The sequence below is a fragment of the Setaria viridis genome, chromosome 1 (genome assembly GCF_005286985.2).
Source record: "Setaria viridis chromosome 1, Setaria_viridis_v4.0, whole genome shotgun sequence".
Lineage (NCBI taxonomy): Eukaryota > Viridiplantae > Streptophyta > Magnoliopsida > Poales > Poaceae > Setaria > Setaria viridis.
This window is the reverse complement of record NC_048263.2, coordinates 646,610-668,695: the sequence shown is the minus strand read 5'-3', so window position 1 is coordinate 668,695 and position 22,086 is coordinate 646,610. Positions and strand designations below refer to the sequence as shown.

Here is a 22,086-nt window from a genome sequence, read left to right as displayed (position 1 = left end):
GTAGTAGAAGTAGTAGTAGTAGCAGCAGCAGCAGCAGTAGTAGTAGAAGAAGAAGAAGAACAAATAGTGGTAGTAGTAGTAACAATCTGTTATCATCTTGGATCTAAGTTCCAAGTAGATCCTATTGTGATGCGGTTTTATCTTCAATCTTGATCCCGATGTGATGCGGTTTTCTCTTTTCGGTTTAGATCCAGTTGCTACTATTTCCTTTTGCTAGAAAGATGGGTTTAATTAAGTAGCATTATTATTGGTAACACTTTCATCTAGTCAGTTCAAAAACGTAGCAACAAACTTTCCCTCTTCATTCAGTCAGTTCAAAAATAGAGCAACAGAGCAAGAAGGCTTATTGCTTGCGCTATCATCTAGTCTGTTAGAAATCAGGGAAACAGAGTTCCCCCCTTACAACAAATGTGTCTTAGAACATAGATAAACATGACTGTTTTTATTACAAACAACACACTCCAAGTACAAACGACAGAAATGCATACATAGGCATAGATCCACTGTCGGTACAAGTACAACGATACACTCTAACAAAGGAATGAAGGATACTTAGGCATACATCCACTGGTAGTACAATGATGCACTCTAACAAATGAAGCACGACAACGCATAGGCATATAAGTGGTGTACCGATGACATACTACTACCATCACGGGCTCATGGCAACCCCGTGGCAACACAGAATTTAGCAAAACGGTCATCTTAGCGGAGATACTCTTCTAAAGCACAATGCCTCGCCCCAGTATCCCATAGCCATGCAAGTGAAATGGTGATGGTATGCACATGGAACACGAGGTCACGAGTGGTCCATTGCCTGTGACCAATCTGGCAAAAAGGCCAGACCCACATACCATGGAGATGAACATGGTTGAGCTCGAACTGCTGCCTCCAAGCCAACACAGACCATTTCAGCTCATGCGATTCATCTGATTCGATGAGGACTAGTCACGGAGGTGGCATTTCAACGGGTAGCAGCAAAGGTGGAGGCCTGGGCCGTGGGTGAAAAGGTGGTGCCATGAGGCTCAGCTGATCTTGAGGTGCCATTGCCAGCGGCTGAATCGGAGGTGCCATGCGAACAGGGTGCTGCTGAGGTGCCGTTGCCAGCGGCTGAAGCACAGGTGCCATCAGAGCTGGCTGTTACTGAGGTGCCATGGGGGCAGGCTGCTCTCGCTTCTTCGACTCCTCCAAGTTCTATGCTCCATGTCTTCCATGTCTGGCCATTCTTCACTACATACACAAACGAAGAACAAAGGCACCATACGCTTACAATGCTGACCATATCAATACCATGCATATATAGTAAATGAGATAGACAAGAAAATGAGCTCACATACCTCCAATTGAACAATGCAATACGGTGAACCAATGAATGTAGGTGTTGCCTTGCAAGAACATTGTGCACCCACCTATTTATTGAGCACTACAACCGAACGTTAAAGACTGGTAACGGACGTTCATGACCGAACGTGCATATCCGCACTGAAGGGATGTGTCGATTCAAGATGTTCACGAATGGTCATTTCAAAACGACACACCCCTACATTTAAAGAGGCAGTTCATCCACGAGTTGATCATTATCATTTGTAGTTATGGCATTACATACTAACATGTTCCCTTCGTCGCAAGTCGACTTCTCAGTCTCACACGCGGAAGCAAAAGCAGAAGGAACTGTTGGACGGTACAAGGAATCCAGTACATTCATGGTCGGAGGCCATCAATGGAGGATACGTTGCTATCCTACAAGTATTCATGAACCAGGGCACCCATCAGTAAGACCAAAAGGAATTTCCATCATCCTCATTCTGATGAACAGCGCGCAAAAGGTAGGTGTCTCGTTCCTATAAGAATACACATTCTCACATATACGTGCGCATGGTCGATCAACCCAGTGAATTCTTGCATGTAGGTACAAGTCTTGTTCCATTCGATGGCTGGAGACCCAGCCGATTATGATGATACGTTTCGAGTTCAACATTTAATGGAACTTCAATTCTGGAATGAGAAGCTAGAACAAGGCTTTGACTGACTCGTTGGGCGTGATGACATTGAGCGTGTGTGGGACTTTTTTGGTTGCGTAAACATATCCTGCACTGTTACAATAGTGGAGGATAACTGCATTGAAGTTCCACCTCCATCAATAGGCAGAAGCATATGCACAACAATTGCAGCCCAAGCCCCTGTGAATGTCATCTTTGACATAGATGGCCAGGTGATTCGAGCGAGATGAGCTGATGTGGTAGCACTATCTCGTGTGATGGAGGCATTGCTCTATGGCAGCGGAGTGGAGTCAAAGTCAGAAACTGTTTCAATTAAAGATGCTAACCCTAATGGCTTCTTGTTGCTGATTAAATACGCTTGTGAAGGATCACTCCCAGAGGATGCTGATTTATGGGACACTCCTATCAATGCTGCTATGTCATGCGTCGAACAGTTGAAGCTGCACTATGCGTCAAAGATATGGGACATGGTGTGCGTGGAAACTGAGAGCACATTTCTACGATGGGCATTTGAGGCTAACTACACCCAATTGCACAAGAAGTGCATGTATCTCATAGCACTAAACTCGCCGGACGGAATGCTCATAGAAGATTTTGTGTTCGTATGTTACCACCATCCCGAAGTTATCAAGAAGATCCACGTGTTTGCTTATCGACACCGAGTAGAGATTAGGAGTCTGACGCCAGGGCCCGCTCTAGTTTTAATGTTTTATTTTAGTGTATTTTATTCTGTAAACAGTCAAAAAAGTACATTAATTTGTTGCACTGAAGCACATTTGGAAGCACATTTGGAAACCAGTGCTCGGATCATCCTGCTGACATGAATCTACAGAGGATAATCCATGGAGTGCTCATTAATGCCATGATGCCACGGACTATCCCAGACTCCCTTCTGGAACCGCTCATTTACGTAAGGTCACTAAAACTTGGGTTCGAGTCCCAAGCGGTCCAACGTGCCAGTGACCCAGATCTCGTGGCGGTTTCCAAAAAGTTTCATCTCCCACTACTGAACACAAAGGCGAGATCTGAAATTTTGAATTCCCCGCTTCTCCTTTGGGTCCTCCCCCGTTATATATAGTAATCTAAATAAAAGAGGGGATCCAAGCCTCCCACATCCCGCCTGGTAATTCCAAAATCAGCCCCCTTCTCCTCTTCCCACTGAATAGCCCTAGTAGATCTGCGGCGGCGGTGGTGGCAAGCACGATCTTGGCAGCCATCGGTAACAGGCTTGAAGTTGCGAGATGGTTCGAGGTCGTCACGCCGTCGGTTTCCCCGAGGTTGCCACTGGCAGCTACCGTGCTCGACTACGTGCGAAGAAGACCGAGGAAGCGGCGCATGCTCGGGCTACCCTATCGAGGCGGCATTCGGCACCTCCTTCTCTCCATGTTAGTCAGGTCAGCGGTCTCCTCCCCATATTGTTAAATTCAATTATTAGATTGCTTCCCTATGCTCTTTGGCTTTCAATATTGTAGTTGGTTTGGAGAATGTGGATTTACTGTACTCTATTGCGAGAGTTGGTGAAAAATTACTGCTCCACCAGATCCCCTTTATCTTTCACCTTTTCCAATAATTTTTTTTTTGCCAAGTCAAATTATTTATGTTGTTTGTAGAACTTAATAGATAAAATTATTAGATTGCTTCCCATGCTCTTTGGATTTCAATATCGTAGTTAGATTGGGTAATGTGGATCTGCTGTCCCATATTTGCAAGAGTTGGTGGAAAAATTACTGCTCCAGCAGATCCCCTTTATCTTTCCCCTTTTGTAATAATTATTTTTGTAGAACTTTATAGATGAAATTATTTCAGTTTGCAGATGATCTCAACTATTGCCACATGTTCTTATGCTTGGTTATTTTTTCGTTCTTAATTTATATTTAAACAAATGCATCAACTGAAGTTTGACTATATCCTATTTCAGCCGGCCAGAGGGTCAATATCTGTAGTTGCTCCTATTTAGTCTAGCTCCAGGGTAACAAACTAAACACATGATGATTATCGATATTCCTTCTTTTCTTAGTTTAAATCAATTATAAGGTCCCAATGTGACTTCGGATCCACTGTTGCTAGCTGGAAGTTATCAAATCAGTGTTGCTTCTTGAGGGATATGGGTACCCTATGGATCCCCACCGACTAGGATACTGGCCGGAACTGACGAGTAGGCCCGCCCGACCAGGGCGTGCGGGCCGAGGATATGAAAATACTTGGAGTACACGCCAAGGCAACAAGACAGGTCAAATCTGCCCACTTATCATGGAACGCGTATTGTAATCCGACTCAGATTACCTTCCATGTAACTACCGATTAGATTAGATTCAAACCGACTTGTAACTCTTCGTCGTCAGCCTATATAAGGTGGCCAAGGGCACCCCCGAGGATATCCCAACATCGAACCATTGAGCAATACAATCCACCAAAATACAGGATGTAGGGTATTACTCTTTGGAGGCTCGAACCTATCTCAAACCGTCGTGCTCCTTCATGTTCTCGTGATCACTTTCGAGTTCTTGGTTTCGCAATCACCCTCATGTACAAATCAACCATTTGGGAAACCCCCTGGTGGACTGCCAAGCTTATAAATCCGACAGTTGGCGTGCTAGATAGGGGGTGGTTGCGAGATCCTCTTGGCGACCTCAATTGCATCCCTTCCCGGCGTAGTTTTTCCCGAGAGCATGAAGGATTTCCTCACCAACCCGATCCAGATTCGTTTCTGGACCAGCCAGGGATTCCGATCCGGCCACTTCTTCCGTCAACTTGGTGCCTTCTCCCGACTCGGCGTCCAACACCAGCTCAGTTTCCGTCGAATCTGCTCTGGCGGAACAAGTTCTTCAAACAAGGATCGTCACGCTGCTTGCCCAGCAAGTCGGCGAACTCTCTCTCTCCGAGAAGGTTCCAAATCTACTCGTCGACACCCACCTACCCATGCCCTCCAACCTAATCGCAGGGCTATATCGCATCAGCAGCGCTATTGCTAAGTGCCTAAATCTGTCTGAGGCGGCATTACGTTCAACAAGGTCGGTGCAGGGTCTGTCCCGCGTCCCCTTCGGTCTGAGGAACTCAGCCACGGAGTATTCCACCAAGCTCGACCAGGTTTTCCAGATCCAATCTGGAGACCCGCCCGAACCCGTCTAGTTTCCGGACTATGGTGAATTCCAGGTGCCCCGTATCGTCCTGACACTAAATCCATATAGAAGTGATGATAAGAGCAACTTCTCCATGCCCGATCGCGAAGTTTTCGTGGTCTCCGCTGATGAACCACCCCGGGATGGCGAAACAGAATCTCAAGAAGAAGGCCGTAATGCTAGGAACCAGAACCTAGCAGCACGGCGCCAACAGGAGCAAGCCAACGCCCAACAGCAACCTGTTGCTAACGTAGTCGCAGCAGGCGACCAGCGCCAATAGCCGCGCAATGATCGCGACAATGCCGACCAAGGCGGTGCTCGGGACAGACGCAGGTGTTCTGTACGCTCCCGCAATCTGCCAGCCGACCTCGAGCAGGCCGGCCACTTGGGCAACCCCCTGATGGACTGCTGGGCTTATAAATCCGACACTTCTTGCTACAAAAAACCTGATGAGGCAGCGGAGTACTCATGAAGCTCTACCAAATCCTTATGCAACAGTGTTGATGGGGAGCAAGTTGACGCCGACAAAGAAGGTGGGGTACAACTTCGACAATGGTTTTTTCTCACCAGCAAGAGTTAGATACCTTGAAGAAGAAGACAGAAGATTCAGAATAAACTCTCAAAATATAGTCAGTCGAGATTTATAACTTGAAGAAGATATCACAAGATACTGAAACACTCCTTCGTCAACTGCTAAACTCTGCTAGAGGTTAAGATCAATGCTCTACTTTATCTCTTGAGCTTATGACTTGGATGCAGTTTTGTTAATCTTTGTTCTTTGTGAGACATTTATCATGTAATAGTTTGTGATATGTGATGAATAATATGGTAGTGGTTGTCTCAATGGGGAACAATAATTTGTGTTCTTGTATACATAAATATGTGTGTTCTGTTTATTATTTTGCCAACCGGATCGGAATTGAAATGAAATCAATTATTTGTGAAGCCCAATTAGTATGTTTGCCTTAAGTAGGCTTAGCCGACATTTAATTGGGTCAAAAGTCAATTTCATTCATAAATCGGGACTAAAAGGACCGCAAACAATATGCACAACTTTTGGGCTCAACCCAGCAACAAATGGGTCTACCGGAATCAATTTTGAGCTATGTAAACAACATTGGCCTGTGGGGAATAAATTTGGACTTGACCCAATAACAAATGGGCCTATCGAAATTGATTTTGGGCTATCTGAACAACACCAGCCCGTGGGAACAATTTTGGGCTCGATCGAACAACACATGGGCCAAATTTATTTTACGACGAAATAATTTGTCCCAATTGTCATGCCACATTAGATGCCACATCAGATTTTGTCCATCGTGGCAAAACAGTAGGATCCAATATATGACGCCTCTGTTGATGATTCTTAGGCGTCATAATCTTAATGACACAGCGAAATAAAAGAACGTCACTAGTCGCGGTTTATGATACTCCCCTAATGACGAAGGGTTTTCGTCACCCCAAGCATGGATGGATTTTTCCTAACGGTTCTATATACAGTCTATATCTATTATTATCCGTACTTATGTCTGTGTGTGAATTCACCCGTTCTTTATATGAACTCTTCATCCATCGATCTGGGCAGTGTTTTGATTGAAAGAGTCAAAACTTTTCAAATTTTGATCAACATTAGACAAAAATGTACATGTTTAATGTACATCATTTATATTTAAAATAATTAAAAATATAATAGTCAAGATATTATATTGAAGATAATATAAAGTAAAAAATATATTATAGATGTTAACGTTCAAATGTTAGTTTTTTCGTACCACAAAATTATTGTATATTGATTCAACAAGGCATAACAATTAACAGAGCACCTCGCCGGGAGCGTTAAACCCAGCTGCCGTTATCCCCAGCACCCCTACCCCAACTCCGGCCATGCCGCCGCTCCTCCTCCTCCGCCCCTCGCCCTCCCCATGTCTCCCGCTCCGCCGCCTCCTCCTATTCTGCTGCTCCGCATCCTCCTCCGCCACCCACCCCTCATCGCTTGCTCCTTACCACGCGTCCTTCGCCCGCCGCATGGCCCTCGCCGGCATCCACCCGCACCACCGCATTGGTTCGTCCCGCTCTCCCCCCCCCCCCCCCCCCCCCCCCCCCCCCCGCCGCCGCCGCCGCTGTTTTAGTTCCATCTCGTATCGGTTGGGTTCGTAATTGCTAACTCCACCCGTTTAATTGGTTGGCCGGTTGCAGCGGTGGGGGTCTCCGGCGGACCGGACTCCATGGCGCTGTGCGTGCTCGCCACGGCCTGGAAGAAGGCGGCGGGGCGGAAGGCCGCCGACGAGGAGGGCTTCGGTTCCTCGGCATTCGTGGATGGGCTCCTCGGCGTCGTCGTCGACCACGGGCTGCGGCCTGAGAGCGCCGACGAGGCGCGGCTAGTGCGTGACCGTGTGCGCGGGATGGGTAATCTCACATACTTAATGTCGTAGAATTTACTGTTTGATCTTCAGTGCAAACTTGTTTAGATTTATTTGAGCGACTGTGCACATTTTTCGGAGTTTAGGAGATTTCCAGAATCCAGCCCTGTCTATATTGAGAAATGACCAATGTATATTGACTATTGAGAAATGACCAAATAGTTAGCATCTGCACACATTGCGGTTGTTATGCTGGACCTGAACTAGTAATCCTTAGTTATATTCTGTGTTGGAGGATTTCGGCCGTTGCTGTGATAACTGGATTCACAACTCTTGCATTGTTCTGTTTTTGAGTTTCTATGATTTTGTTGCAGGCGTTGAGTGTGAGATCGCTAGATGTGTATGGCAAGATGGTCGCCCAAAACAAGGGCATGTGCAAGAGGCGGCCCGCGAAGTGAGGTATTTATCTCTGCGGCTTTGCCCCTTGTTTAACATGATGCTACTGATATATTTTTACTCGGTGCAAACTTTGCATCTAGTGGCTCAATGTTAAAATTTTCTTATATTTACCTCTGGTATAATCTGCAATGCATATGAAACCTGTAATGTCTCGACATTATTAACAACTTCTATCACAAAATAGAGTGTTCCTTGTTAAAGCCTAAAGTGATGATATATATAGAACGTATGAGATGAGTCTTTCATACTTGTGAGTTTGCACAAAATCTCAATAAATCAATTATCCTGGCTCAATAATTCCACACTAGAGGCTGATTGGTCAGAAACCACACCTTGACTAACTCTTTGTGGCAAAGTATGTGACGCCATACTCCTTTTGTGGTGGACAAATTGTTTTCAACTAGTTTGAAATAATTTTTTCAATTGTGCCTATGACATGTGGAGCACTATGCTAGGAAATAGAGGCATGCCATGACATCAATCAACTATTAAATCTACTTTACTGCCTTGCTCTTCGTACAACTGCGCATATCATTTCAACCAATGAAAAGGGCTATCAGCCCCATGAGTTAGATATTCTACAAAGACCACAACATTCAACTTTGCACATATCATTACAAATAAACGTTGTGGCCTATGTGGAGCGTTTGTGTATATTTACCCAACCTATGCACAGGCAATTCTTTGAGTTAATTCATTTACATATATAGACTGTATTCAGCTTGATAAAGACTCGTGCTAATAAATTCAGGTACCAAAAACTATTGGACATTTGTATAAAGCAACAAATAGGCATCTTGCTTATTGCACACCACTCTGATGACCAGGTCTGTTAAAGCTAGTTTGTATTATTATTAGCATTTTTTGTGCTGATTGGTTGGTGTTGATGAGAAGTTATCCCCATTTTAGAATTGTGATTTAGCAAATTATAATTAGTTCTTGTTAGTAAGTAACTTGGTATTAAATGATGATAGGTTACATAATGGATGAAATACTAGAAATTATCTCTTCTAGTGCTATAAGAGATGTGCAGTAAAAAAAATGGTCAGTTGATGAGAAGATCCTATTGTTCAGTTGATGATTTCATACTTGGCGGTACATGTTCTCTTGTACTAAGTTTTGGCTCTTTTAGGTAAGTACCTGGAGCTAGATATGCTACTTTTGGGGGATTACATACTACCATGTCATTTTTTGCCCAATTATTTTTAGGCAAAACAAATGGATGACTGATTGAGTGAACAAAATGGTTTCGGTTTATGATTGAATAGCCTTTTTCTGTTATGATGTAATAGTACTCATTGAAGCATTAGATTGATGTTTTGTGAATATGCTGTGTACTTACATGATAGCATTTTTATTTCATGGTATTTATTTACATGCATACTTTAGGTTTTTGTTTGTGCCTGAGTGAGTCCAGTCTTATAAATGCAGGCAGAGCTCTTTGTTCTCAGACTATCTCGCAACAGTGGGGTTTTAGGGCTTGCCGGTACAGCCTTTGTCTCCCAATTATTTGCACCTAATGTAAAATATGATGGAGAGAACTTTCGACGGTGTGGCATTCTTCTTGTGCGGCCCATGCTTGATTTTTCAAAAGATGACATGTATAAGGTAAACCTAAATCTCACTATATATATGGAATTATTATGTGTTACCAGTTGATGCCTAATTAAAAGAAAATGTATGAGAATTTATTTTTTGGGCAGTTTTTTTTATCACAACTTCTGATTCTTGAGATTGGCCAAACATCTTCTCTTTATTTAATTGCATTCTTATGAACATTCAACAATTTGCTGAATCAGAACAAATACAAACAATCTTTATGTGGATTTAATCTTTTTTCTTAATAATAAGTCATTTCTTGTGGAAAATTTTAAGGAGTATCGCGAATGATTGTTGCTGTCAGTCTGTTTAAGAATGATATTCTTTCATGTTGCAGTTACCTAATTGTCAGTCAATCTTCACAGATATGTCAAGGTAGTAATCAATCCTGGGTGGAAGATCCAACAAATAATAGTATGAAGTATGCTAGAAACCGGATTCGGGCATCTTTGAGAAATATATCCACTGAAGGTTTACAGCTGCACTTAAAGTCATCTTGTCATTTTTGCAGTCCTTTTTTCTTGTTTTTCACGATTCATCTGTTATCTATTTGTTTAAATGGTATATCAAGCAAGAAAGATGTTTTTATCAAGGTTCCATACGCATGCTTCTAGTTAGTAATCAACAAAACAGTTTGAAATATTAACTTGAAATGCTTGGTCCATAGAGGTTTGTTAAATTTACTCAGCTTGGTTGAGATGACTGCATTTTGTACAAGATAAAGGTCACCTAGCCTGATATTCCTCATTGTCCATTCATACTTTGTAATTCCGTTGAATAATCACTGCATGTTGGTGGGCTTACATCTTATATCCAGGAATTATGATAAACATTTTAATTATGTCCACGAAAAGCTTGAATTCTTTCATGCTTCTTGTCCAACTCCATTTAAATAATTACAGTAAAAGCGTGAACCAGTGAAGTATCTCATTGACACACAATCATGGTTATCTGGCTTGAAGGTGTCTGCATGCCTCTCATCAGGGGGCCAAAGCATGATTTCCTTGCTGCCAAATGCATGACTAATGTTGTCTGTGCTAAACTAGTACACCCTCTGGTCATATTGTTGTTTTCGACAACATGGTCCGCAAAGTAACTTTTACCATTATTTTTAATTGTGATCGATTCATGAAGTGCCAAAATTTGAAAATTACGAATTTCCAGGATAATCTACACACATTAACGCTTCAATATATTTAGTTGCAGTATTAAAAATGTTGTTGATATTCCCCGGCCAAATTTAATTTTTTTACTGCAACACCACAAAACAGCAGGCATTTGTGTCTGAAGATCGAGGGAGTATATGTGAAGTTAGCCTCTACATCTGCACCAATTAGCCTGCTTACAGACATGTATATTGCACATGCCTCATGAGAATGCATGAATATAACTCACCTGACACTCTTGTTTATATCAGGTACCTTTCTCTCAGGAGTTCATAAACTGATAAGCGCATGCCGGTTGACAAGGACACATGTTGATTATACCTGGAGTATGATTGCAAAGCAGTGTGTGTCAATATTGGAGGTTTACCCTTGCTCTCAACTCTTAAGTCAGATGAGTATTCTCGTATTCTTAATCTTAGGTGATTATTGTATTTTCTAGGCTGACTCTTTCTCCTTAAAATTCTTTACTGTATTGCAGTATGGATATGGTGTTATTGACCTAGAAAAACTTGATCCATCAAATGTTGATGATCTTTGTCTTTCACAATATTTAGCATATATCTTGCAGGTATGTATTAAATTAGATATCTGTCATCCGTTGTTGGTAGTAGAAGCTTTCAATAAGGGGCAATAACTCCTCAATTATTATCTTTTCTCTTTGCAGTTTGTTTCGCAGAGGCACAGGCCACTTCGTGGTAGATCTGCTCGACTGCTCCTGGATTACATTCGTACCATTCCCTGCAAGGTTTGTTTGAATGTGCCATTTCAGTGCTGTCTTGAAAATTTCTGAAATGGTCAAATGATTACAACATCAATTATGTGCTCTATATGCTTGCGCATGATAGATGAAAGATAAATCATAGATGTTTACATGATCAGTCCTTATGTAGTTGCTTAGGAGTCCATTCAGAAGTGCTTGATTCTCATGCAGGCTGCCTTTACCGTAGCTGGTTGTTACCTTTGTGCTGCTCCAAGGTCTAAAGGTACAAAAGTTCTTGTTTGTTGTTCTGTTGACTGGATGGAGTCATCTTCTGCTGAAATTTCCTACAAGTGTTCCTATGAGGAGCAGGTATTTCCAGTACCTGAGATTGATCAGATAGTCCTTGAAGGATGTTTACAATCCAAACAGTTTATACAGAACCGCTCGAACTTACCTTTTGTGTATTCTAAATCTTCCGTTGATGTTCTGAACAAAGCAAAGGATCTCAGCATAATAGATGATTTTACATTACAAAAGCTATGTTACTTGCGAACAGATGAACATGATAAATTTATTGTGAATGAACATAAACATGAAGAACATGATCAGGAGGAAAATTTTTTTCCAGATTATAATGTTTTGAGCCTTTGTCCTGGTGAAACATGTCACTTCATGAGCAGATTCTTGATTACATGGAAAGCTCCGGAAGATGTGAATGAAATATGTTTGCATGAAAATAAAGAATGTCTGTCCAAGATTTGTACTGTGAATTTGGATGGAAGTCTTGAAGTCCGGCACATGGCTGATGCTGACTGGTTGTTCCTTGCTGAAGTTTGTAATATCCGTTCAGTGGAACAGAACTTAAGTGGTCCAAAAGCTTCGATTAGCAAAATTGAAATGGATAATGCCCCACAGCACTACAGATACTTGCAACGGTCGGCACATAAAGCTCTTCAGATCCTTAGATCTATTCCAGCTGCTGCAAGGCGTACACTTCCTGTACTAATCAATGCACAAGGTGACATAGTGTGTATACCTGTAAGTACTGCACTCAGAATTGCCAGACTGTCCTTGGAGTTGTTTTATACCCAGTAATTCAGTGCCTTTTACTTTAAGAGAAGTCTTCTCCAGTATCCTATCTGCTAACACATTTAGTATTTTTTTATTTTTTAATTATATTTTGGCTACTTCATGACAAGTTAGATGACCTATCACCACTACTTGCACAGAAACTTACTACTGGCAGTTACTGCATCCCTTCCATAGGAAACTAGTTGCATCCTGAGGGTAAGGTTCTGGAGAGTAGGCGATAAATTGCGTATGTCATGCTTTAGGTGATATTTGTAGTATTTGTTGAAAGCTGGATGATTCTTATACAATGCAATTATCAGCTTTGTTTGCTACTACCATAAATAAAAGTTGGTGATAATTTTTCTTTCAGATAAATCCTTCATTGTTATTGAGCTAATAAGTTTCCCTTATCAGAGTATTGGCTTCAGATGTTGCCCTAGCCTATCGATACAAGCAGTATTCTATCCAAGGGTACCTCTCGGTGGAGGATACAGTTCATATTTATGATTGCTTGAGCTTTGCTTTGAACGAAGTGAAACATTGGGTGGATCATCACTGTTGGGATGAGTGGCTGCTGGTAAATACCTTTTGCAAAAGATTTTTGATCACACAGTTTGTCAGAATCTGCATGCTTCTGCTTACAACCATATTCTTCTTTATGTTTTGTCATGTTAGCCTATTACAGGTGCTAAATGATGCAAGCTGTTTAAGTCATACCAACATTCTGAATGCTTGACAGACAGTCTTTTGCAGCATGAATTGAAACTGCTTGTTCAACTGGCAGAGGATGGATAGACTCATGGACATTATAGGCTCAACAATTATAATTAATGTAATTGGTGTCGGGTGGACGTTCAGTAGAAAACTTTTACTTTAGCTTCCCCATGGCAGACAAGGTTGGCGACGAGGGAATATGTACAAGACTCCGAAACTCCAAAAGAAACTCCAAAAGACTGTTCGATGACATTTTGAAGTGAAAAATGTGCATAATTAAATTACTCTTTTTTACCTCTTGGTATTGAGCCTTGTCGATATTCCTGGAGATACTTGTCGATATTCCTGGAGATGATACTTTGTACCCTGTATGGTGCAAGGTAACCCGGTTGGTTTGGGTACCCCGAGTCGATAAGATAGAACTTGCCTATATATTCAATTTTTTTATGTAAGTCACATGGCAAGTATTGCAACTATAAGACAAAATAGATCATAGAACATGTCAAACCTTGAGGTGGATGTAGAAACTTGTCTCTATACTTCTCAATTGCATCTTTGAACACCCTCATATCATGAACTGAGTCAGACCATCCCGTCACGATAAAAGTAAATCTCATATCGAAGTCACGTATGGTCATCACATTCTGACTGTTTTCTCGTATATTGCACTACCTTGCTAGTTGGCACCACGATAGGTATATGTGTCCCGTCTATTGCTCCAATACAATTGTCAAAGTACGGATACAATTGTCAAAGTACGGAGAAAAGTGAGGAGATTGCAACTTAGGATGCACACTCCTAAATTAAGGGTCTACTGGTCTAATGATATCAGCTGCAAGCTTGCTCACACTATGCAGTACTTTATCAAACTTCATACTACATGTCTCGAGTGATCTAGTAAAACAATCTTCAGCTTGTCTAATATACCGAGTCCACCACATATCCATAAAAGCAGCTCTAAAACCTCCATAGATGAGATACTTCGTGTGGACTTCAATCCATATGACTCAACAAGCAAATTATGAAGCTTATCAAAAACACTCCTGCTCATCCTAAATATGTTGTAGCAAGAAATCATTTCCTAGTGTTTTCATGACCCATTCATAACCACTTTCTGTTGTATTCTGTACTCCGATTTGTTCATATTCTGCACTCCGATTTGTTCATGTATGTGTCAAAGTGGTACATACCGATCATAGCACTAGTAACAATAGCAATTCTTCTCCTCCTCTTCTAACACCTCAAGACATAATCTGCTAGTGCGTCCTCATCATCAAGCACCTGTTTGCAACAGCAAGAAATTATAATCAGCAGCAGCAACAAATTATAATCAGCAACAAGAAATTGTAATCACTAGCAGCAAGTACTTCAACATGAAATAAAATTACATATCCACATGTGCATCACACAATTTGAAGTTCAACAAACATTCAGAGGTGCATCACACAATTTGAAGTTCATCAAACATTCAGAGATTCAGCACACAAAAGAGAGTTCAACAAACATTCAGAGGTTCCACGTAGATTAAGCTACTACATCGAATCACTTAAAATCATCACCCACTCATGTCCTTGCACCACCTCTTCAACCACATGAACCTTTCTTCATTTAAATCGAACTGGCAAAAGATTTCCCGGTTGTATTCATCTCGAAATAATTTCGTAGCCATGAAGTATTCCTCTGTGTCTTTAGTTGCCCCACACTCCACAGCCATTGTCAGACATCTTGTTATTTCTTGTTTCATCTCTTCCTTTTGGTTTCTCTTGTTGTTCGTAATTTGAGCTAAGGTTTGTTGTTCCTCATTTCTGGCAGTTTGTAACTCTGTAATCAGCACCTGAAACATCTTCGACATTGGACTTTTGCTTTTCTTGGATGGACTTATGGCTGTATTTGTAGTGCTGCTTGCCCTCTTGCGGCTACTACTACACATTGGAATGTTTAGAAAGCCTTCTCCATCTGCATCTTCACCTTCCTCATCACCATATGCTTCTTCAGTCTCATGAGCTGCTTGTCCAAGGATGCATGAGGTGGATCCATCTATTGTCACCCCAAGGAACATCTTAGCTGGTTGCTCCATGTATAGAGGTACGCCCCACTGAAACTTCTTACACTCCAATTGTTTATGAAATACACAAATGAACACACAAAGTAAAGATAAATTAGATCACAGATATGAAGGCATAATCACAGTCATGAAGATATGATGACATGGTTCAAAGATAATTACCTCTGTGTTTTTTTTTAGAAGGCAGCCGATGCTATGATTGTTCCATCAGGTGCTCAGCCTAATGCAGTATGTTGATTAAGAAACACCCAGAAAGTGTAAAGGATCTTGCATTAAGTCCATCTGTTCCTCATTTATTTGGTTGAATATGTGAGGCCAGTCTTTGTAAAAAATTGTTGTCGCATCTCATTGTAATCTCTACTTGATGTTGTCCCATTCAAGCAATTCCCTGCCCTTATTTGTTCAATAGCAAGATCACAGAATATATGTGTGTTTTCTTCAGTCCAAATTGGCTTTGTCAAAATGCTTCTATTACAGAAAATATAATTAGCTAAATCTACCTAATGAACCAAATCAACATATGTAATACCTAATGGAGCATCACATCATAGCAAATCAACTCATGAAAAAATAGCAAAGCTAGTAATGGAACATCTTACCAGAGGAAATCAGAGCACGGATCTGGATCTTACCGACTGGGAACGGCCTTCAAAGCCGTTGTCATCTTCCTCCTCGAGTGCGCCAACATGCTCTGGAGGAACGGAGCTATTCCCAGCAAACGTAGATCCACGGCCTCCGTGGTTAGCCACCGATCCCCCATGGCCTCCCCCACGGCGTCCGCGGTTAGCCATGGATCCCCCATGACCTCCCCCACGGCCTCCGCTGGATCCCACTCCAGTGGTCAGCGGCCTCGAGCGGTGACCTACCCCACGGCCTCCTCCACGGCCGGATCTGCCGCCAGGGCCAAGGGGAGGTAGCCCTTGGTCATCGGAAACAACTTCTGCTTGCAGGTACTCCTGGTACGAGCCAAGGTGGGGGAAGCCGTCAGCCTGGGAGTTGAGATCTAGACGCTCCATGCGCATCTGGAGAGCGGAGCTGGGGGCCGCCGGATGATACGATGCCGACTGGGAGAAGAGGCTGAAGTCATCTTCGTCGGGGGCGTTCGGAGAAGCAGAGAAGCTGCGAGCCGCCAATGAAGAACCTGGCTGAGAGAAGTAGTTGAGAGAATTAGTTGGGTAGCCGTTCCCGTGGCTGTCGATGGTGGATGCGGTGGTGGGGAGAAGTGGGTGTGGCGGCGTGGAGAGGAGTGGGGGCGGTGGCGGTGGCGTGGGGAGGCTTGGGCCTTTAGTCCACTTTAATCGCCCCCCAAGAGACTAAAGGCCCTCTGTTTGGAAATTTAGGAACTAAAAGTGGCAAAAAAAGGATGGACTAAACTTTAGTCCCATGAAACCAAACAGGCCTCTAGTCACTTTGGATGGGTTAGGACCGAACATTTTTGGACTAGATGAATGAAATTTAAAATTTTATGCGCCAAACAGGTGTGCTCTTCTTTCTTCTTTTTTGGAGGGATTCAAATGTCCTTCTGATGTGAAATGCTGTTGAGTAATCCAGTGTGCAGTGTTTTTTTTGCCTTGCCCCACGTCTGCGCAACGGTTGTGGCAAAAACTTGTGCTGGAGACGCGACAACATTTTTGTCAGTTAAGCAATAAGCAATTCAGTCATGTTTCTGAAGCACATTCCATTCCCATGATAGACCGCGGTAAATATTACTACTACAAAATAGACATCGAGAGGTTGTTTGGAACACAAAAATTTCACAGGATCGAAACCTTTTTCCATACATGAAATATTTTGTACATATCTTAACAGAAGCTCAAGCTAAGTCAATTAATTTACAGTACTCCTTCCAAAAATGGAAGTCGTCTTGATTTTTCTAGGTTCATAGATGTTTGTATATATCCAGACATACACTATATCTAAGTGCATAGAAAAACTATGCACATAGAAAATCTAAAACGACCTATAGAATGGATGGAGTACTATTTTGATTAGTTTCAAAACACTGTTTTGATGGCAATCCAAATGCCATTGTAATCGTCCTCCCCCACGTTTTCGACCCCAGTGGCTGGTGTCGCTGTTTTTAGGCTTCCGTGACCTATAGCACACGTTTTCGTGGCCAAAAACGCATCCGGAGGCTATTTTCACATCTTCAGTCCATCCCCACGTTTTCGACCCCGGTGGCCGGTGTCCAGTTTTTGGGCTTCCGTGACCTATAGCACACGTTTTCGAGGCTGAAAACGTGTCCGGAGGCCATTTTCAGGTCTTCGGTCCATCTTTCACGTTTTCGACCTCGGTGGCCGGTGTCCAGTTTTTGGGCTTCCGTGAAATAGCACACGTTTTCGAGGCCGAAAACACGTCCGGTGGCCATTTTCACGTCTTCGGTCCATCCCCCACGTTTTTTACCCCGGTGGCCGGTGTCGCTGTTTCTGGGCTTTCGTGACCTATAGCACACGTTTTCGTGGTAGAAAACACGTCCAGAAGCCATTCTCACATTTTCGACCCTGGTGGTCGGTGTCGCTGTTTTCGGACTTCCGTGACCTATAGCCCATGTTTTTTAGGCGGAAAACGCGCCCGGAGGCCATTTTCACGTTTTCGAGCCCGGTGGTCGGTGTCGCTGTTTTTGGGCTTCCGTGACCTATAGCACACGTTTTCGAGGCCGAAAACGCGTCCGGAGGCCATTTTCAGGTCTTCGGTCCATCCCCCACGTTTTCGACCCCGGTGGCCGGTGTCACTGTTTTTGAGCTTCCGTGACCTATAGCACACATTTTGTAGGCCGAAAACGCATCCGGAGGCCATTTTCACGTCTTCGGTCCATCCTCACGTTTTCAACCTCGATGGCTGGTGTCGCTGTTTTGGGGCTCCCGTGACCTATAGCACACGTTTTCGTGGACAAAAACGCGTCCGGAGGCAAATTTCACGTTTTGAACCCCGGTGGTCGGTGTCGCAGTTTTCGGGCTTCCGTGACCTATAGCACACGCTTTTGAGGCCAAAAACGCGCCCGAAGGCCATTTTCACGTCTTCGTCCATTCCCCACGTTTTCAACCCCGGTGGCCGGTGACGTTGTTTTTGGACTTCCGTGACCTACAGCACACACTTGCATGGTCGAAAACGCGTCCGAAGGCCATTTTCACGTCTTCGGTCCATCCCTCACGTTTTTTTATCTCGGTGGCCGGTGTCGCTGTTTTCGGGCTTCCGTGACCTATAGCACACGTTTTCAAGGCCGAAAACACGTCCGGTGACCATTTTCACGTCTTCGGTCCATCCCCATGTTTTTGACCCCGGTGGCCGGTGTCGCTGTTTCTGGGCTTCCGTGACCCATAGCACACGTTTTCGTGGCCGAAAACGTGTCCGGAAGCCATTCTCACATTTTCGACCCCGGTGGTCGGTGTCGCTATTTTCGGACTTCCGTGACCTATAGCCCAAGTTTTTTAGGCCGAAAACGCTCCTTGAGGACATTTTCACGTTTTCGAGCCCGGTGATCGGCGTCGCTATTTTTGGGCTTGCGTGACCTATAGCACACGTTTTCGAGGCCGAAAATGCGTTCGGAGGCCATTTTCAGGTCTTCGGTCCATCCCCCACGTTTTCGACCTCGGTGGCCAGTGTCGCTGTTTTTGGGCTTCCATGACCTATAGCACACGTTTTCGAGGCCGAAAACGCGTCCGGAGGCCATTTTCAAGTTTTTGACCCCAGTGGTCGGTGCCGCTGTTTTCGGGCTTCCATGACCTATAGCACATATTTTGTAGGCCGAAAACGCATCTGGAGGCCATTTTCACGTCTTCGGTCCATCCCCCACGTTTTCGACCTCAGTGGCCGGTGTCGCTGTTTTGGGGCTCCCGTGACCTATAGGACACGTTTTTGTGGACGATAACGCGTCCGGAGGCAATTTTCACGTTTTCGACCCCGGTGGTCGGTGTCGCTGTTTTCGGGCTTCCGTGACCTATACCACACGCTTTTGAGGCCAAAAACGCGTCCGGAGGCCATTTTCACGTCTTCGGTCCATTCCCCACGTTTTCGACCCCGGTGGCCGGTGACGTTGTTTTTGGACTTCTGTGACCTATATCACACATTTGCATGGCCGAAAACGCGTCCGGAGGCCATTTTGACGTCTTCGGTCCATCCCTCACGTTTTCGACCTCGGTGGCCGGTGTCGCTGTTTTGGGGCTTCCGTGACCTATAGCACGCGTTTTCGAGGCTGAAAACGCGTCCGGTGGCCATTTTCACGTCTTCGGTCCATCTCCCACGTTTTTGACCCCGGTGGTCGGTGTCGCTGTTTCTGGGCTTCCATGGCCTATAGCACACGCTTTTGAGGCCAAACACGTGCCCAAAGGCCATTTTCACGTCTTCGGTCCATCCCCCACGTTTTCGACCCCGGTAGCCGGTGACGCTATTTTTGGGCTTCCATGACCTATAGCACAAGTTTTCGAGGCTGAAAACGTGTCCGGAGGCTATTTTCACGTCTTCGGTCCATCCCCACGTTTTCGACCCCGGTGGGCGGTGTCGCTGTTTTTGGGCTTCCGTGACCTATAGCGCACGTTTTCAAGGCCGAAAACGCGTCCGGAGGCCATTTTCACATCGTGCACTACGTCATGGAAACACGGGTTTGCCCCCACTGTGGAACACCTGAGTTCAAACCCTGCTGCAAACTTTGAAGCTCGTCGTGCTTGTCAATGGTGTGCCGGGGCCGTGGTTCACTTGTGGGCGAGGCCTGCGGCAAGGGGACCCCTTGTCCCCTTACCTCTTCCTGCTAGTCGATGATGTCCTTCAGTAGATGCTCAAAAAAGATCCAAGGATTCTGCACCCGGTTACACCAGCCCAGCCGTGTCCCGTTCTGTAGTAAGCAGACGACACGCCGCACTGGATTACACATCAACTACCACAAAAGCACAATAGTGTCCATGGGAGTGTTAGGCCTTGTTTAGTTCCACCCAAACTCCCAATTTTGACACTATGCAAAAAGAAGATTCCCCGTCACATCAAACTTGCGGTACATGCATGAAGTACTAAATGTAGACGAAATCAAAAACTAATTGCACAGTTTTATTGTACTTTGCGAGACGAATCTTTTGAGCCTAATTAGTCAATATTTGGACAATAATTCACAAATACAAACGAAACGCTACAGTGTGCTACAGTGCTACAACAGTAATTTTGGACACCCAAATTCAGGGCAACTAAACAAGACCTTAGATGAAACGGCCACGGAGCTCCAGCATATCCTTGGCTGCCAACTCCGAGTTTTCCCACAAACTTACCTCGGTTTACCACTGTCAAATGAAAAGCTCCAGCCAACGGCATTCAGTCCCTTGATTGCCAAAGTTGACAGGCGCCTCAGCGGCTGGAGCGTGTCTCTGCTAAACACAACCGGCAGAGCAGTGCTGATCAACGGTTTGGTGGACAGCCAGCTTACATATGCCATGTCGGCTCTCCTGTTGCCGCCGGGGATCCTAGATGCTCTTTACCGGCAACGACGACGTTTCCTATGGACCGGTGAAGATCTTGTCATCGGTGCTCAATGTCTTGTGGCATGGGAAACAACATGTCAACCGAAAGAGCAAGGGGCGCTTGGCCTGAAGGACCTGTCGCTGCAAAACAGAAGCCTACTCCTCAAGCATCTACACCGCCTACACCATCCAGGTGACTCCTCGTGGGCCATATGGGTACGAAGCCGCATCAACATCGCCAATCAGCATGGCAACATCGAGGGCACTCACTGGCGATATGGATGCTCTGCTGCCGCTATATCGGGAGATAACCTGCTCCGCAGTGTCAGACGGTGCATCCACAAGTTTTTGGTATGATTTCTGGCTCTCGGACGGGCGGCTGTGGGAATTGTTCCCCCTTATCTTCTCCCATGTCACCAACACACAACTGTCAGTGAAGCAAGTCCTAGCCGATGGCCTGGGAACGCACCTTGCCCCACACTTATTGCACTGGGCCGCTGCAGAGTTATACGAGTTGGCAGCTCTGCTAACCCGGGTCACGCTCCGGGATGGCGCGGACCAGCGGCTATCCCCCTGGTCAGCAACGGCGCAAGCCTGAGCTCCGACGCTATCTACACCAAGCTCATGCAGAACACGGGAGCACCGCCGCCACCTTTCGTCAAATTTGTCTGGAAGAACCCCCGCGGGTACAGTTCTTCACCTGGCTCTTGGTGCAGAAACGAATCCAATGCCGCACCAACTTGGTGAAGAAACACATCCTGGAAGATGCCTCGTGCGAGCTCTGCGGACAGGCTGAGGATTGTGACTACATCGTCTTTCGCTGCCCCTTCGCCGCGAGCATCTGGAGCTCCCTCGGCACGGACACGGTGAACGCCTCTGTGGACAGCCTGTGGACTGTTCCACGTCCGACAATAGCACCGATGCAACACTACAGCAGCTTTCTGATCCTTCTCTGTTGGATGCTGTGGAAACATAGAAACGGCCTGGTGTTCCAGCGCGCTCCTCCCTCACACCAGCGCTTCCGGACATCCTGCCACGACGAAGCTCGGCTATCGCGAGAGCGCTTCCAGACTGATAGAACCATTGCCGACGCCTGGTGCTTTATCTTCTGCTCAATGTAAACCTATATCTGAAAGCAGAAATAGCTCCCCCCCCCCCTCATTGTTTTCCTGCTGAACTGAATCATGTAAGTTGTTGGCCTTCAGGAGGCCCAATTGAAGTAAAGAAGCAGGTGGGGGCACTCCCCCCCCCCTCCCCCCGACCGTAAAAAACTGTTTGGCTGCCCTGGGTCGTCCACTATATAACGACACGACCGTATTTGGATTGAATCCACAAATGTTGCAGGTACAGGCTGTTGGCCATTGGAGTCTGCGGTCAAGTCTTTGCTATCAG

The 22,086-nt window shown here is 44.7% G+C and overlaps 1 protein-coding gene across 4 annotated transcripts; it reads left to right on the top strand.

Annotated features, from left to right (window-relative positions):
* Positions 1–6,942: 6,942 nt before the first annotated feature.
* LOC117839732 (uncharacterized) lies at positions 6,943–13,482 on the top strand. Of its 4 annotated transcripts, none has more exons than XM_034720152.2 (12): positions 6,943–7,181; positions 7,316–7,525; positions 7,854–7,938; positions 8,690–8,765; positions 9,370–9,546; positions 9,903–10,008; positions 10,955–11,064; positions 11,182–11,271; positions 11,368–11,448; positions 11,635–12,441; positions 12,889–13,051; positions 13,228–13,482. In XM_034720152.2, exons 1-11 carry the CDS (start codon positions 7,004–7,006, stop codon positions 12,979–12,981), a joined length of 2,013 nt encoding a protein of 670 aa, XP_034576043.1. In that variant the 5' UTR covers positions 6,943–7,003; the 3' UTR covers positions 12,982–13,051; positions 13,228–13,482. The 4 variants fall into 4 exon arrangements, with proteins under 4 accessions (XP_034576043.1, XP_034576050.1, XP_034576035.1 ...); XM_034720159.2 differs by having other exon boundaries at positions 13,214–13,482; XM_034720144.2 differs by having other exon boundaries at positions 13,160–13,482.
* Positions 13,483–22,086: the final 8,604 nt, after the last annotated feature.